General features: G+C 43.8%; 1 protein-coding gene across 1 annotated transcript in view; it reads right to left on the bottom strand.

Moving 5' to 3' along the window:
- Positions 1-14,968, bottom strand: part of FAXDC2 (fatty acid hydroxylase domain containing 2) — a 78,189-nt gene extending 63,221 nt beyond the window's left edge. Inside the window, exons 1-4 of the mRNA XM_077326445.1 lie at positions 14,958-14,968; positions 13,570-13,679; positions 13,383-13,486; positions 2,505-2,626 (exon numbers count right to left, since the gene is read on the bottom strand). Of these exons, the coding sequence (XP_077182560.1) occupies positions 2,505-2,626; positions 13,383-13,486; positions 13,570-13,679; positions 14,958-14,963 (342 nt within the window). The 5' untranslated portion in view covers positions 14,964-14,968. The remainder of the gene's footprint in view (positions 1-2,504; positions 2,627-13,382; positions 13,487-13,569; positions 13,680-14,957) is intronic.
- Between the last annotated feature and the right edge of the window lie 622 nt (positions 14,969-15,590).

Genomic DNA, 15,590 nt, shown 5'->3' with positions numbered 1-15,590 from the left:
AAGGGCTGGCCATAACCCATAGGCCAGGAGGGACACTCCTGCACCACTCCCTGCCAACTGCAGGCAAAAATGGCTCATTTGAAGGCTGGACTCTGAGGCATTGTATGATTTTGAAGTCCCACCTCCAAACCTCCAGGAATATTTCCAACCCAGGAGTAGCCAACCTACAGGTGTAGCCTGGAGAGCTCCTGGAGTTACAACTCACCTGCAGAGTATAAAGATCAGCTCCCCAGGCAGAAAGGGCTACTTTGGACAGGGTTGTGGTAGAGAAGAAACATTTAAGGCTTTCCACACAGGTTGTTGTTGAATTGAAAGACTTGAGACCTACTGCACAGGGTTGTTGTGCAGATGAAACAGGAGACAAAAGAGCCAGTTTCCTCTGCAGAATAACGCTGTAAAGTGGCCTCAAATCTGCAGATAGTTGCAAAGAAGAAAGACACATGGCTTGGCTGTGTCTAACCCCCGGCCAGAGCAGTATTTTAAGTGAGAAGGGGCTTTTCTGTGGCCTCCCTGTCAGGCAACTGTTTGGCAGAAGGGGAAAGTCCCCCCCCTCAAAAGGAAGGCCCTCAGACGTCCCTGTGTTGCTCTTGGAAATGCCTCCCTCCTCTGTCAGGGCCTGTCAGAGACTCCTTCCCAGTAGGCCTGAAAGGAGGCGGGAGGGGGGAGCACTCTGCAGCCTCCTGCCAGCTCTGTCAGGGTTCTGAGGCAATTTGCAGTTGGACATGACAGTTAGGTCAGCCTTGGGGCGAAAAGGGCTGGCACTGCCTGTCCAAGCCTCTGTTCTCATCCCCCTTGGCAGCCCTACTGACCTCCTCTCCCTGCGGTGGTCAGGAGCAGACTGGCAGCCAGACTGGGCCGGGTGAATGGAATTTTGGTCTGTCCTGGTAAGGGGCCAATAGGAAGGTGCTTTGTGTGCCTCCCCATTGGCTGCTTGACCCTTGATGGACACTGCAGCTCCTGATTGGGCCCTCTGAGTTTTTATCCTGGACAGGGCCCGCTCTAACTCCTCCCCAGGTGGCCTTACCCTTTTATTTAATAGGAGCGGTTAAAGATTTGAACTTTAATTACACGGACTTCAGCCTGCCATATTTTGAAGCAGGCAGTATAACCAAGCCAGTCTTATTAAAAAAGCCACAGTCCAGAACCTAACTGGAGAACTTGACCAAAACTCTCTGTATCTAGGAAGCCAAGGACAATTGCATTAGCTGCCCAAGGTGTGCTCAATGTAAGGAACCAAATACCTGCATTCTAATGTGGTACAATCTTAGGAAGGCTATATCACGTGTCTTTCAATGTTCACCTCCACTGAAAGGCAACTAAGATACTAGCAAACCAAGAAATTAAACCCAGACATTAAAAAAGATCACATCCTTTTTGGAAGTTGTAGGGAAAGGATGTTCCAAATAAGAGAGCTGCTACAAACACCTATAATGTATTGATTTACATTGATTTATCTATTTGATTCACAGAGGACTTCATTCTTGGAACCTACAATTTAGCTGAAGTATTAGACCAGTCATCCTACTGAAGAATCTACTTTGTTGATTTCAAGGACTGCCTGAACGAGTGATAGAAATCGTGTTTCAAAGTTTCGTAAGCTTTTTCATTAGAACGATCCAACAAATTTCATCTAAAAATATCCCAATTATATCTGAATGGCCAATGAGACTAGTGGCCCCCAAGCTGCCAATGACACATCTCCAGCTAAGAAGGACTACAAACCTTTGTTAAGTCAGGTGCAGAAGAGGATGGATAATAAAGACGGCACACTGCCTCTAGGGCAGCGGTCCGCAACCTTTTGGCAGCCGCGGACCACTGTGCTGGGGTGGGGGGAGAGGGTGCTCTGGGGTACCGCGCGTGCGTGGAAGCTCCAGCACAAACGAGCATTCGCGGACTTGCCACACGTGCGTGTTTGCATCCGGCGGTGGTGCCAACATGCACACACTGCGCATGTGCGTTTGCGATGCCGGTGGCCGCAGCTCCCTCTCCCTGCCCCTCCGGGCCGCGAGGAAATCAGCCACCAAAGCGGCTGATTAACTTGTGGCCCAGCAAGCTTCTCTTCCCCCCCCCAAAAGTAAGAAGCTTGCCAGGCCGCAAGCTAATCGGCGGCAAGCTAATCGGCAGGCCGCAAGCTTCGGCGGCCGATTTGCTCACGGCCCGGCAAGCTTCTCACTGCGGGGGGGGGGGGGGGGGCGGGAAGAGCGAGCCTTCATGGCCCAGCACTGGGCCGTGGCCCGGGGGTTGGGGACCACTGCTCTAGGTTATATATGAGAAAGAATCTGAGCAACAAAAACTGCAGTACAGTTCAGTTGTGTTTTGGTAGCAAAGTGTAAGTGGTAGAGTTGTGAAATCCTTCCCTTTTAGAAGCAGACAGTTCCCATTTCACTATTAAGAACACCAATGTTTTTTTTGAACTATGGAGGCTTATCACTATCCTCCTCAGGGTGGTGGTGGGGGAGCATATGCAATCTAAACAGGAAGTCAAATGAGGGGAAAATACTTACAGGGTCGTTCTTCCCCAACTGAATATGGTTTTGTGTGATGAAGCCTGGCTTCCCAGTTATATCCGCCACCATCAAGATTGAATTGATGCTCCAGAAAAAAATCCCAGGGACTACGATTGTGGCTGCGGCATAGAAAAAAGAGGGGGTGAATAGAAACCTGTAGGTGTTTGGTTTAGGTCCAAGGTGACCGATTAGAGATGGGATCTCTGTCACTTGTTGCTAAGATACATGTCTTATGTGTGAGACAGAATAACTTTCAAGGCCTAACACAGAACAATGCGTAACTGATGGGAAGAGTGGTAAATAAAAGGTGCAGGAAGATGGAGCTTTGATGGATCAGCTGGAAAAAGAGTTGATGGGGCTTAATATTTAGATATTATATGTGAATATGTTTTTTTCTGGATATCACTTAGCATTGGTGTGGGCATGGGAGCTTAGCTTCAGTAGCAAATTCTGAGGGCCATTCCACACAACCGGCTATGTAGCTAAATCAGAGCGCTATTGAAAAGCGCTGCAATCAATAGCGGCAGATCTTGGTAACGCACACAGCTGTTTTTCTCAGAAAAAGGCTCTCCCACTAGCGCTGTTCTCGTAACGCACAAGTTTCCGGTCTCACCAACATTGCAACAAAGAGGCGATATTTTTCTGTGCTTCCTCCCGCCCCTGGCTGTCAATTAAACAGACCCAGCCATGTGCCAGCCTTCTCTAGTAGTGTTTAGAGAATTGCCAAAGAGTGCCAGATCCAAACCAGGATTGCACTTACTTGTAATTGTTGTTCATTGAGTTGCCCTTGTGCAGCCCCACATGGGAACTGCGTATATTCAGGCCACCACTGAAAGATTTTGCCAAGCCAGCATAGCAACAGAGCAGGAGGAACACCTCCAGACTGGAGTTGTTGGAGTTGTTTCCTGCCAAACAGTCACATGCTCCAGCACAGGGCTCCACACATTTCATCAGTTCTCTAGAGCTGCTGCTTTGAGCCACCTGAAGGAAAGAATAACTCTAACCACCAAGAAATCCTAACTCCAAGGACAAAGCATACAGATATGGCTGCTCATAGCAGGGTACGAGAGAGGGATGTGTGTCTGCACAAGGACAACTCAATGAATAACAATTAGAGGTAAGTGCAACCCTGTTTTCATTGTCATTGTTCTGTGCAGCCCCACATGGGAGTCTGAAGAGCTGATGTACTGGGAGGAGGGGAACAGCTCACTAGAACATGGAATGCAGCACTGCTGTTCCAACCGAAGCCTCTTTCCTGATGTTAACATTGACAGAATAGTAGTGCTTCCTGAAAGTATCCGCCAATGACCAAGTAGACTTCTGCAACTCGCTCTACACAGGCCTACCCTCATCCTCTATCCAGAAACTGCAACTGGTTCAGAACACCACGGCCAGGATTCTTACCCATACACCATGGAGATCCTACATCCAGCCTATACTTTAACAACTCAGCTGGCTCCCAATTGAATTCTGGATAAGGCTTAAGGTTTTGGTTCTCACCTTCAAGGCCATAGACGGTCTCTCTGCCTATACCCCTCCAAAGAGCATTACACTCCACCACTGGATGGTGATTCCTGGCCAAAGAAGCAATTTATTCCAGTTAACATGAAGACCCAAATCCTGACAGGTGCATAAAGAAGGAGTAGTCAAGATTTTAACTGGTCCAGGGCTGAGGCAATGAATAACCAATCACTCAATTAGTAATAGATTGAACAACCCTAAGACGTTAAATAAGCAACCACTACAGCCCTGTACTTTGTAACTACTCTTGGTATGGTAGATAAACCACGGGGGAGAACATTATATTCATAGGGAGTATATTATATTCATAAATCTGAAGTATTTCTTAAGGTTCTTGTGGATAGAAATATGAAAGTAAGCATCTTGTAAATTCAAGACTAAAAATATATATTTCAGAGGGCGGAGCTATGGCACTTAGATAGCTTGAATACTTCGAGCTCCTGTTCCACTGAGGGTCAATCGCTGCTGTGATTGACAGAATCGGGTTTTGGATACGCAAATCCACCTACCATCAACTCAGGAATTCCTTGTGAATCTCTGGGGCCTCTCTGTTCCGCAGGGAAATTAATATTCCCTGGAACGCAAGCTCAGTGTGCACAGGGTCCAGTAAGTGCCGTTCGCCATTTTAAAACTTTCATCTTTCCTTACAACTCTGCAATCTACACAGCTCTTACTCTAATCTTCAAAGCTAATTGGATTCCTCCTTGCAAGACTTTTGACTCATTACAACTCCGGAGTGAAAACAACTGGCAGACATCAGAACAAGCCTACAAACAGTGAGTGGGGGTTTCCCTCGGCACCTTCTCTTCTGGAACAAACTCTTGGCGTGCAAAGCTGCTTTCTTTAACTTAAGCAAGCTAGAGATACAGAAAGATATGTGAGAGAAGGTAAAGAAAGGAGTTAAGGTAGCCAGAATATCCCCTCGCCACTGCTTATAAATCGGAGATTGAAAAAATAGATACAAGAATCTCGCGAGAGCTGCTTGCCAGAACGAGAACTGGCTCGGAAAAGCTTCAACAGGTCATTAAAGCGACGGACGACAGCTGGTGAGACATTACTGTAATACCAAAACAGACTGTTGCTCTTCGTTTGGACACCGTAGGACCTCTACTGGTTATATGCAAAATTGCCTACAAAATGTCCATGCTAAAGAGATTTGCTTATCTACTGGAACTACAGACAGAAGACCTGAAAGCACATATAGATGGCTTGCTTAAAGATATGCTCAAGGAGTTCAAGGGTGGTAAGGAAGAAGTCTCTAACAGGAATGATAAATCAATAACAGTGGCTGATGACAGCTCTAAACAAGGTGAAGATATGCTCAAGGAGCTCAAGGGCGGCAAGGAAGAAGTCTCCAACAGGAATGATGAATCAATAACAGTGGCTGATGATAGCTCTAAACAAGGTGGAAAATTACCAGTAGAAGAGAAATTGGAAATTATGGAGATGGAAAAGGGGATGCTGGAGCTTTGCAGCCTAGATAAGGACTCCCTACCCAAGAAGACATACAGCCACTCCAAAACAACAGTATACAAGAACCAATCAAAAGATATATGGATCTGCTGTGAAAGTAATCGACTGAAAGGAGCTTCTTGGAAAAAAAACTGTACTGATATTGGAGCCCAGGAGGTACAACTGTTTCAAGATTCACCGATGTATACACCGAGGGAAAGACTACAACTCCACTCGAACATGGGTCAGTGGGAACAACAAGATGCGGCAGGCCTCGATATGAGACCCCCCTAAGCCTCCTCCTGCTTTCTTCAGTAGCCATATAGGCAAGCTGAATTTGAATTAACATATCTCTGTAGTGACTCTCAGCTTAAACTTAAAGCATAACTAACAGGAGGCAGCTAACTGAGGAGGTGTAAATGTAACTAACGAAGACCTTACTTTACAAACTAATGAAGACTCTATCTAATCATTTTTTGTATTTAATACTGTACACTTATATAGCTTACAACCTTAACAACCTATACATATATATATATTTCTTTTTCCATACAATTAAGTAGGCTTTTATTCTTTTGTTTTCTTTTCCCTAGTGGAAATGAGGATGGCTCTGAGACCACGTTAAGTACAAATTGTTTATGATTGTTAAAAGTGTTAAAAACTATGCAAACAAATGTTGAAACTTCTCTTTTTAAATGTGGTGGAAAGGTGAAAAACTTTATAAGCTCTGGGTAAAAGTCTATAATATTGTAGCCATGTGGAGTCTTATAATTTAAATGAAGAGAAGAGGCTTTTCAAGAACAATGGGGCTCTTATCTGATCTACCTAAGAAAATAAGTCAAAAGGGGATTGAAACGGGGTATCAAGTGTATCAATCGAAGAACATAATCTTTTTCTTTCTGTATCAATAATGTAGATTATTTGCATTGTATTATCTTTAAATATTACAAAAGGGGATTGAAACGGGGGACTAAATGTATCAAATGAAGAGCATAACCTTTCTTTTTCTGTATTAACAATGTAGATTGCCTGTACTTTATTATCCTTAATCTTGGAAAACAAAAATAAAAATCTTATTAAAAAAAAAAAATATATATATTTCAGGAGCTAGCAGATGGTAAATAGATTGTAAAGAGACTATCTTAAATGTCTTGACCTTTAGGGAAAAGTTAACACTTCTGAGATTCAAAATGGGTCTCCTACCACCATCTTTCTTTGAAACCAAAAAGAACTTTTAATAATAGTCCAATGGAGAATCTTCATAAGACAAAATATGAATAGCATCTTTATTAAGTAAACTCAAGTTCCCTTTGCAACATTATTGTGAATTGCTCCATTAAAGGCAAAGCCTCAAACAAATAACCATGCTCAATAATGTTTAAAACCCAACTGTCAGAAGTAATTACCTTCCAAGAAGTCAGGAACTCAGCCAACATGTCCTTGAACAATGGAACCAACAGGTTGTTGAGATGTTCTAAAGCCAAAGTACAAACAGTTCCGTGCATGCAAATAGTATAGTTCAATTGATTTTAATTGAAGGTCAGAAGCAAAAGTAGGTTCAATGACCACTTCTTTATTTCCAGATTATCAGGTCAAATGATGTTACCTGTATTATTGATTGTGTTTCAAATTACATTCTTCTTCAGATTCTATCAGTCACAAAATAGCCAATGAGTACAATCATTATGCAAACACCATACAAACACCATTGCAATTAAAAGAGAGAACTTGCCTAGTCAAAACATTTTGTTGTTGTTGTTATGTGCGAAGTCGTGTCCGACCCATCGCGACCCCATGGACAATGATCCTCCAGGCCTTCCTGTCCTCTACCATTCCCCGGAGTCCATTTAAGTTTGCACCTACTGCTTCAGTGACTCCATCCATCCACCTCATTCTCTGTCGTCCCCTTCTTCTTTTGCCCTCGATCTCTCCCAGCATTAGGCTCTTTTCCAGGGAGTCCTTCCTTCTCATGAGGTGGCCAAAATATTTGAGTTTCATCTTCAGGATCTGGCCTTCTAAAGAGCAGTCAGGGCTGATCTCCTCTAGGACTGACTGGTTTGTTCACCTTGCAGTCCAAGGGACTCGCAAGAGTCTTCTCCAGCACCAGAGTTCAAAAGCCTCAATTCTTTGACGCTCGGCCTTCCTTATGGTCCAACTTTCGCAGCCATACATTGCAACTGGGAAGACCATAGCCTTGACTAAACGCACTTTTGTTGGCAGGGTGATGTCTCTGCTTTTTAGGATGCTGTCTAGATTTGCCATAGCTTTCCTCCCCAGGAGCAAGCGTCTTTTAATTTCTTTGCTGCAGTCCCCATCTGCAGTGATCTTGGAGCCCAGGAAAATAAAATCTGTCACTATCTCCATTTCTTCCCCTTCTATTTGCCAGGAATTGAGAGGGCCGGATGCCATGATCTTTGTTTTCTTGATGTTGAGTTTCAAGCCAACTTTGGCACTCTCCTCCTTCACCCGCATCAACAGGCTCTTTAGTTCCTCTTCACTTTCTGCCATTAGAGTGGTATCATCTGCATATCTGAGGTTGTTGATATTTCTCCCTGCAATCTTGATCCCAATTTGTGACTCCTCTAATCCCGCATTTCTCATGATGTGCTCTGCATACAAGTTAAATAGGCAAGGCGACAGTATACAGCCTTGCCGAACTCCTTTCTCAATTTTGAACCAGTCAGTGATTCCATGTTCAGTTCTCACTGTTGCTTCTTGACCTGCATATAAATTTCTCAAGAGACAAATAAGATGCTCTGGTATTCCCATCTCTTTAAGAACTTGCCACAATTTGTTGTGCTCCACACAATCAAAGGCTTTAGCATAGTCAATGAAGCAGAAGTAGACGTTCTTCTGGTACTCCCTAGCTTTCTCCATGATCCAGCGTATGTTGGCAATTTGATCTCTAGTTCCTCTGCCTCTTCGAAATCCTGCCTGTACTTCTGGAAGTTCTCGGTCCACATATTGCTGGAGCCTAGCTTGTAGGATTTTGAGCATAACTTTGCTAGCATGAGAAATTAGTGCGATGGTGCGGTAGTTTGAACATTCTTTGGCATTGCCCTTCTTTGGGATTGGAATGTAAACTGACCTTTTCCAATCCTGTGGCCATTGTTGAGTTTTCCAAATTTGCTGGCATATTGAGTGTAGCACTTTTACTGCATCGTCCTTTAAGATTTTGAATAGTTCAACTGGAATGCTGTCACTACCACTAGCTTTATTGTTGCTCAGACTTCCTAAGGCCCATTTGACTTCACATTCCAGGATGTCTGGCTCCAGGTCAGTAACTACCCCATTGTGGTCATCAGGGATGTTAAGCTCGCTCTTGTATAGTTCTTCTGTATAATTTTGCCACCTTTGTTTGATCTCTTCTGCTTCTGTGAGGTCCCTACCATTTTGGTCCCTTATCATACCCATCTTTGCATGAAACGTTCTCTTCATATCTCCAATTTTCTTGAAAAGATCTCTGGTCCTCCCCATTCTATTGTTTTCTTCTATTTGTTTGCACTGTTCATTTAAGAAGGCATTCTTATCTCTTCTAGCTTTTCTCTGGAATTCTGCATTCAATTGGGTGTATCTTTCTCTTTCTCCCTTGCCTTTCACTTCCCTTCTCTCCTTAGCTATTTGTAAAGCTTCCTCAGACAGCCATTTTGATTTCTTGCATTTCTTTTTCTTTGGGATGGTTTTAGTTGCTATCTCTTGTACAATGTTGCGAACCTCCGTCCATAGTTCTTCAGGCACTCTGTCTATCAGATCTAATTCCTTAAATCTATTTGTCACCTCCACTGTGTATTCGTCAGGGATATGATTTAGTTCATACCTGAGTGGCCTAGTGCTTTTCCCTACTTTCTTCAATTTAAGCCTAAATTTTGCAACAAGAAGCTCATGATCTGAACCACAATCAGCTCCTGGTCTTGTTTTTATTGACTGGATAGAACTTTTCCATCTTTGGCTGCAGAGCACATAGTCAATCTGATTTCTGTGTTGACCGTCTGGTGATGTCCATGTGTAGAGTCGTCTCTTGGGTTGCTGGAAAAGAGTGTTTGCTATGACCATTGTATTCTCTTGACAAAATTCTACCAGCCTGTGCCCTGCTTCATTTTGTACTCCAAGGCCAAACTTGCCTGTTATCCCAGTTATCTTTTGGCTTCCTACTTTAGCATTCCAATCCCCCATGATGATAAGCACATCATTTTTGGGCGTTGCTTCTAGAAGGTGTTGTAGGGCTTCATAGAACTGGTCAACTTCATCCTCTTCAGCAGCAGTGGTTGGGGCGTAGACCTGGATCACTGTGATGTTGAATGGTTTGCCTTGGATTCGAACTGAGATCATTCTGTCATTTTGGGGATTGTATCCCAAGACTGCTTTTCCTACTCTCTTATTGATTATGAATGCTACTCCATTTCTTCTGCGAGATTCTTGTCCACAGTAGTATACCTGATGGTCATCTGAATTAAATTCACCCATTCCTGTCCATTTTAGTTCACTGATTCCTAAAATGTCAATGTTCAGTCTTCTCATTTCTTGTTTAACCACGTCCAGCTTGCCTTGATTCATGGATCTGACGTTCCAGGTTCCTATGGAATAAAAATCTTTACAGCATCGGACTGTCTTTTCGCCACCAGTTACTTCCACAACTGAGCGTCCTTTCAGCTTTGGCCCAGCCGCTTCATTCATTCTGGCGCTACTCGTACTAGCCGTCTGCTCATCCCCAGTAGCATATTGGACACCTTCCGACCTGAGGGGCTCATCTTCCAGCGTCATATCGTTATGCCTATTGGAACTGTCCATAGAGTTTTCATGGCAAAGATACTGGAGTGGTTTGCCATTGCCTTCTCCAGTGGATCACCTTTTGTCAGAGCTCTCAGCTATGACCTGTCCGTCTTGGGTGGCCCTGCACGGCATAGCTCATAGCTTCACTGAACTACGCAAGCCCCCTTGCCACAACAAGGCAGCGATCCTTGAAGGGGGTCACAACATTAAAGTCTAACAATTCAGTTTTTTACAAGATCTGTAACCTACAACAGAATGACATGCAGCTGTTACAACTACATAGACATAATACAATTAGTAATGATAAATATATCATTCCAAGAGCTATCAGAGTTATTTACCACCGATTTACAGAGCCTCAAACTTTACAGAGCCAGTCTAGTGTAGTGGTTAAGAGCAGAGGCTTATAATCTGATCAGCTGGTTTTGATTCCCCACTCCTCCACATGCTGCCAGCTGGGTGAACTTCGGCTTGTCACCACTCTGATCCTGCTGTTCTGTGTCAGTGCTCTCTCAGCCTCACCTACCCCACAGGATATCTTTTGTGGGGAAAGGAAGGAAAGGCAATTGTAAGCAGCTTTGAGACTCCTTCGGGCAGTGAAAAGCAAGGTATAAAAAACAATTCTTCTTCTTGTTCTTCTTAATGAGTGCTTCAAATCAGTAAGTAACCTAAACCAAATCACTGTATATACATTTGCCCTTGTAACAACGGTTGATAATTTGCACCTGTTAAATCTTCATCCTCCATGTACTATAATAACTACAAACTAGTCAGAAATTTGACTTGGAAGCCTCAAGAGCCTCCTTTGATCCCTGCAAGTGGTGCTGGTTTGATCTTGATTTTGCAGTCTTCATCTACTTGACTGATTGCTCTGAGGATATGTCAATTGCTGGTAAATTTGATGATAATAACATCGCTGGTAGGTTTGATAAGCCTGCTAGAATTAAGATTGGAACCAAACCTTGTACTGCATCAAAAGGAGTGGAAGAGACTCAAACAGCACCATGCTGTTTGTTTTTATCTGGTAAAGAAATTTATCTGTTTTGGAGAACAGAGAGGTGACGTTAAAAGGAAGATCCTTGACATGAGCTTTATCTCCAGGGCGAGTGTGAGGGCCATTCCACACAGATTCTTTGTAGCAGGAGTGTGGCAAATTGTAATCGCTACTAAAATGCAGTTATGCACAATGTCGTAGACAATCTGCCGCACTCCTGAAACCGATCTGCAAAAAGCACTTTGTTGTAGCGCTTTCAGGGAAATCCCAAAAAGTGGATTCACCCTCTGGAAAGCGCTACACTCTTGCAACCAATCTGCAACACTAGCGGAAAAGTTCTGTGCGTTACCATTGTTGCGGTTTCAGCAAAGTCCCTCCCCCTGGCTCTCTCCTCTGATCTTCTGGCGAAGCGATCGCCATTTTTTTTTCTCGGAGCGAGCCTTCATTCACCCAGTGAGGCTTCCCCGGCTGCAGTCCCTCTGTTTTAAGTCACCAAGCACCACACAGCCCTGTTTGCTGGTTTATTTTCCCTTTACTTTTCCCTTTATTTTCGGCCGAAAATCGCGCCCGTGCATGGGGGGGATGGATTTTTTTTTCACTTGGGGGAGCGTGGCAACGATGAAATGGCAGCTCACACGCCACCTGCTAGCTAGATGGGTCTCTCGTTGCAACGAATCAACGCAGATTCATTGCAACGTGTGTGTTTTAAACCTGCCTTAAAGGGAAAGGGGCTTTTCGGGAGCATGATAACGGCCGCCCATTGGCTGCTCATTTGATTGACGGCCAGGGGTGGGACAAAGCTCGGCAAATATCACTTCCTGGATAGCGATTTTTGCCGAGACCGGAAACCTGTGGGAAACGATAGAAACGCAACTGGATTCCACTACAAAGGCAGGTATGCATAATGACGAATTCCACTATTTAAAATGTTTTTTTTTCGTTCCGAAACCAGTTTGCAACATTGATCCTGGCGCGGAGTGGGCCTGAATGTTTTAAATTTAAATTTTCCTTCTGCAGCAAGAAGGAGTGATCGGGAGTGACCCTACCTTTATTGTGCGATATCTTAGAGCAGGGGTCCTCAATCCCCGGGCCGCAAAGGCCATGGTACCGGGCCGCCAGCGGCCGCGCCTGCTTCCCCCCCCCCCGCAGCAAGAGGGAGGGAAGAGGCAGGCACGGCCGCTGGCACGCCAGCGACGCAAACGCGCACGCGCGGAGCTGCCGCGCATGCGTGTTTGCGCCCCTGCTGGTGAAAACGCGCATGCACGGCAGCTCTGCACGTGCGCGTTAGTGCCACCTAGTGGCGAAAACGCGCATGCGCAGTGACTGCGCGTACGCGTTTACATGCAGCTGCGGCGGCCGGGCCGCCAGCTCTCTCCCACCCTCGGAGGCGGTCCCCGACTACAAGAACGTTGGGGACCACTGTCTTAGAGTGCTTTTAATGCTCAATATTGTTCAAATCCGGATTGGGAAAACAAGCTCCATGGTAGAGAACCTCTGATAGGCCACACCTGGTCATGTGACAAGTTTGCCTTAAAGGAGAAGCCCCTAATTTCTCTCAACTTCTGTCGGTCCTGGATTTTTTCTCCCTTCTCTGCCTTTTTCGATCCTCTCCCTCCCCCCTCCAAGAAAAGAAAGAGGCTCCCTGCTTGGCTCCTCTCCCCCCTGCTTCAAGAAAAGAAAGAAAGAGGCTTGGCTCCCCCCCTTCTGAACTACCCTAACCATGTGCAGAACACTTTTCTGTTTCAATGGGGGGAGAGGAAGACCCGAGCTCAAAGCAATCTGAATTCAACAAGATTGGCAATGGAATAAACAAAGTAAGTGCAGACTCTGCCCAGGTCTCCTGGAGTCTCTGAGAAAGCCTCTGCCTCCGGTGTGCACCCTGGTGCCAGATCAGAGAATGCTGGCATGACCCCGCTCTGAAGCACATGACCATTAGGCAGGAAACAGCTCCAGCGGCTTCAGTTGGGAGGGGCTCTTCTTATTCTGTAGCTATGTTAGCTTGAGAAAATCTTAGCTGGCATGCATAGTTCCCATGTGGGACTGCACAGCACAATGATGACGAACAGATGTTTAGCAGGATTCAAGGGCCTCAGAGATGAGACTTTTCTCCTATGAAATCTGACTTTCAAGGAACTCACCTATGATGAAAATCACCCATTCATTTCCCCCTAGCCTGTAGTACAGATTCTCCCACTGGGTCTGCCAGAAGGGTCTGAGTGCTCCCGAGAACTTTTGCCAGTACCTGAAAATCAAAGCAAACCTGTGGCGTAGTATTTGCAATTTCATCAGAACATTTGTTTCTGTTCAAACCATTAAGGATCTTACCAGGTAAGACAGTTGAAAGCAACAAACAGGAACAGGCCAAGACCCAGGATATAGGTAAATGTCTTCTTGGTTTTCCAGAATTTAATGTTCCACGCCTTGTGAACCTTAAACTAGTTAGCACATAAATGTTTTAAATAAATAAGTATACAGATTACTACAGATCCAGGTGTGTAGCCATTTTGGTAGGAAGCAGTAGAACAAACTTTGAATCCAGTGGCACCTTTAAGACGAACCACCCAGAGCTGTAAAGAATGGGTGGTATAAAAATCCAAACAAACAAATAAACAAATAAACAAATAAACAAATAAACAAATAAACAAATAAACAAATAAACACATACATACATACATACATACATACATACATACATACATACATACATACATACATACATACATACATATATACATACATAAAATTTTATTCAGGGTATAAGCTTTCACATTCCAAGCACACTTTGTCAGACATGAATTAGTACACAGCATAATGAAGATGTTTAATAGATACAAAGGCCTTATAGGAATAACAAGTTAAGTTTATAAGGTTAAAATTTGCTAGGGTTCACTTCTGGGGGGGGGGTGACCTATAAGCTCTCTTCATTATTCTCAATGTTCTGCAATTGGGAACAGACCTGTCGATTTGTCTCTTATCTTGACAATTTTATTTCCTTTATTAAATTCCCCACCAGAGTTGTATAATAGCCCATCCGCTGCCTATATATGTGGACATTGTTATGGCTTCGGCTTCAACAATAAATTTAAGTTCAATTCATATATATGTGGACTTCTTGTAATTCCCATTTCATTGTGTCTTAAAGGTGTCACTACAGTTAAACATGAAGATTGTGAAAATCAACATTTTGAAAACAAGGAATCACCTAAATCAGGAGCAATCAACCCTAAATTCAGCAAATCACCTCAGATTATACCAGTGTCCATTTTATTGGGAGTAGGCACTGATTCTCATAGGTAACCAAACTAAACATGTAGCCTTTGTTTAGTTTCCACTCATCAATTGTGCATAGTTTTATCCCCTTCATGTAGTACTGTCACCACTGACCCACTGTACAGTCATTAATTAGATGGCTAACACAACTCAAAAAAAGAGGTGGGACTTGCATAGCATTGTGCATTGAAATATTGAAGGAGGAGGATGCAATGACTAAAAACTGTACAATGCTACAATATGCAAGTTCTGCTAGTAACAGGTACAGGCTGGGGTTCCTAAGCTCTTCTTGATTGATTCAACTAATTGATATAATCAGGAGCTGAAAACATATTCACCTTCTAAAATGCTACTGTATAGTGGAAGCACAAAGAATCAATTTCATCTTGTTTTTCAAACAGGGATTCTGACACTGAATTAATTAAGAGAGAGTATCATGGTACCTTCATGATCATAGCCTTAGCTCGTAGAGATTTTTCCAGTAGACTTGCAAGGTGAAGTAAAAACTATTGAGGAGGGAAAAAAATATAGTTACTCAAAAATCAGTATTTGCATTTGAAACTGTAAAACTTTACCTGTTCGGCAACCTTTTCCATTGAATCACAGCTGGGACTCTTGCAATGATTCAATGGAAAGAGCCAACAATTCCCCATATCCAGACTAGTTAGCTTCCTGATCTATTTTTAAGATACAAAATGGGGATTCCCCAAGTCATTCACACTGATCAAAACACAAAAGTTTGGGAAGGAACAGGAGATATTGTACTGTATCCACTTTTCCAGTGGGATAACACCATTGGAAATACATAGAGGCAACAGGAAGTGAAAACACAAGAATCAGAACAAAATGCTATGGAGGTGCTGGCAAGATGGACAAGCTCTATTCCAGAAGGGTGACAGTGACATAGCACCACCAAAGAAATATTGTGATAGTGTACTTTTTTTGGGTGGGAATGCGTGGGTGATTTCTGAAAGAACCACAGGAAGGCTGGAAAATTATGACAGAAAACATAACAACATTAAAAGTCCCAATCCTGTCCTGAGTCCAAAGAGGGAGAGCAGGTAATAAATGCAATA

This window comes from Paroedura picta, chromosome 3 (assembly GCF_049243985.1).
Source record: "Paroedura picta isolate Pp20150507F chromosome 3, Ppicta_v3.0, whole genome shotgun sequence".
NCBI lineage: Eukaryota > Metazoa > Chordata > Lepidosauria > Squamata > Gekkonidae > Paroedura > Paroedura picta.
This window is presented reverse-complemented; position numbering and strand designations above follow the sequence as displayed.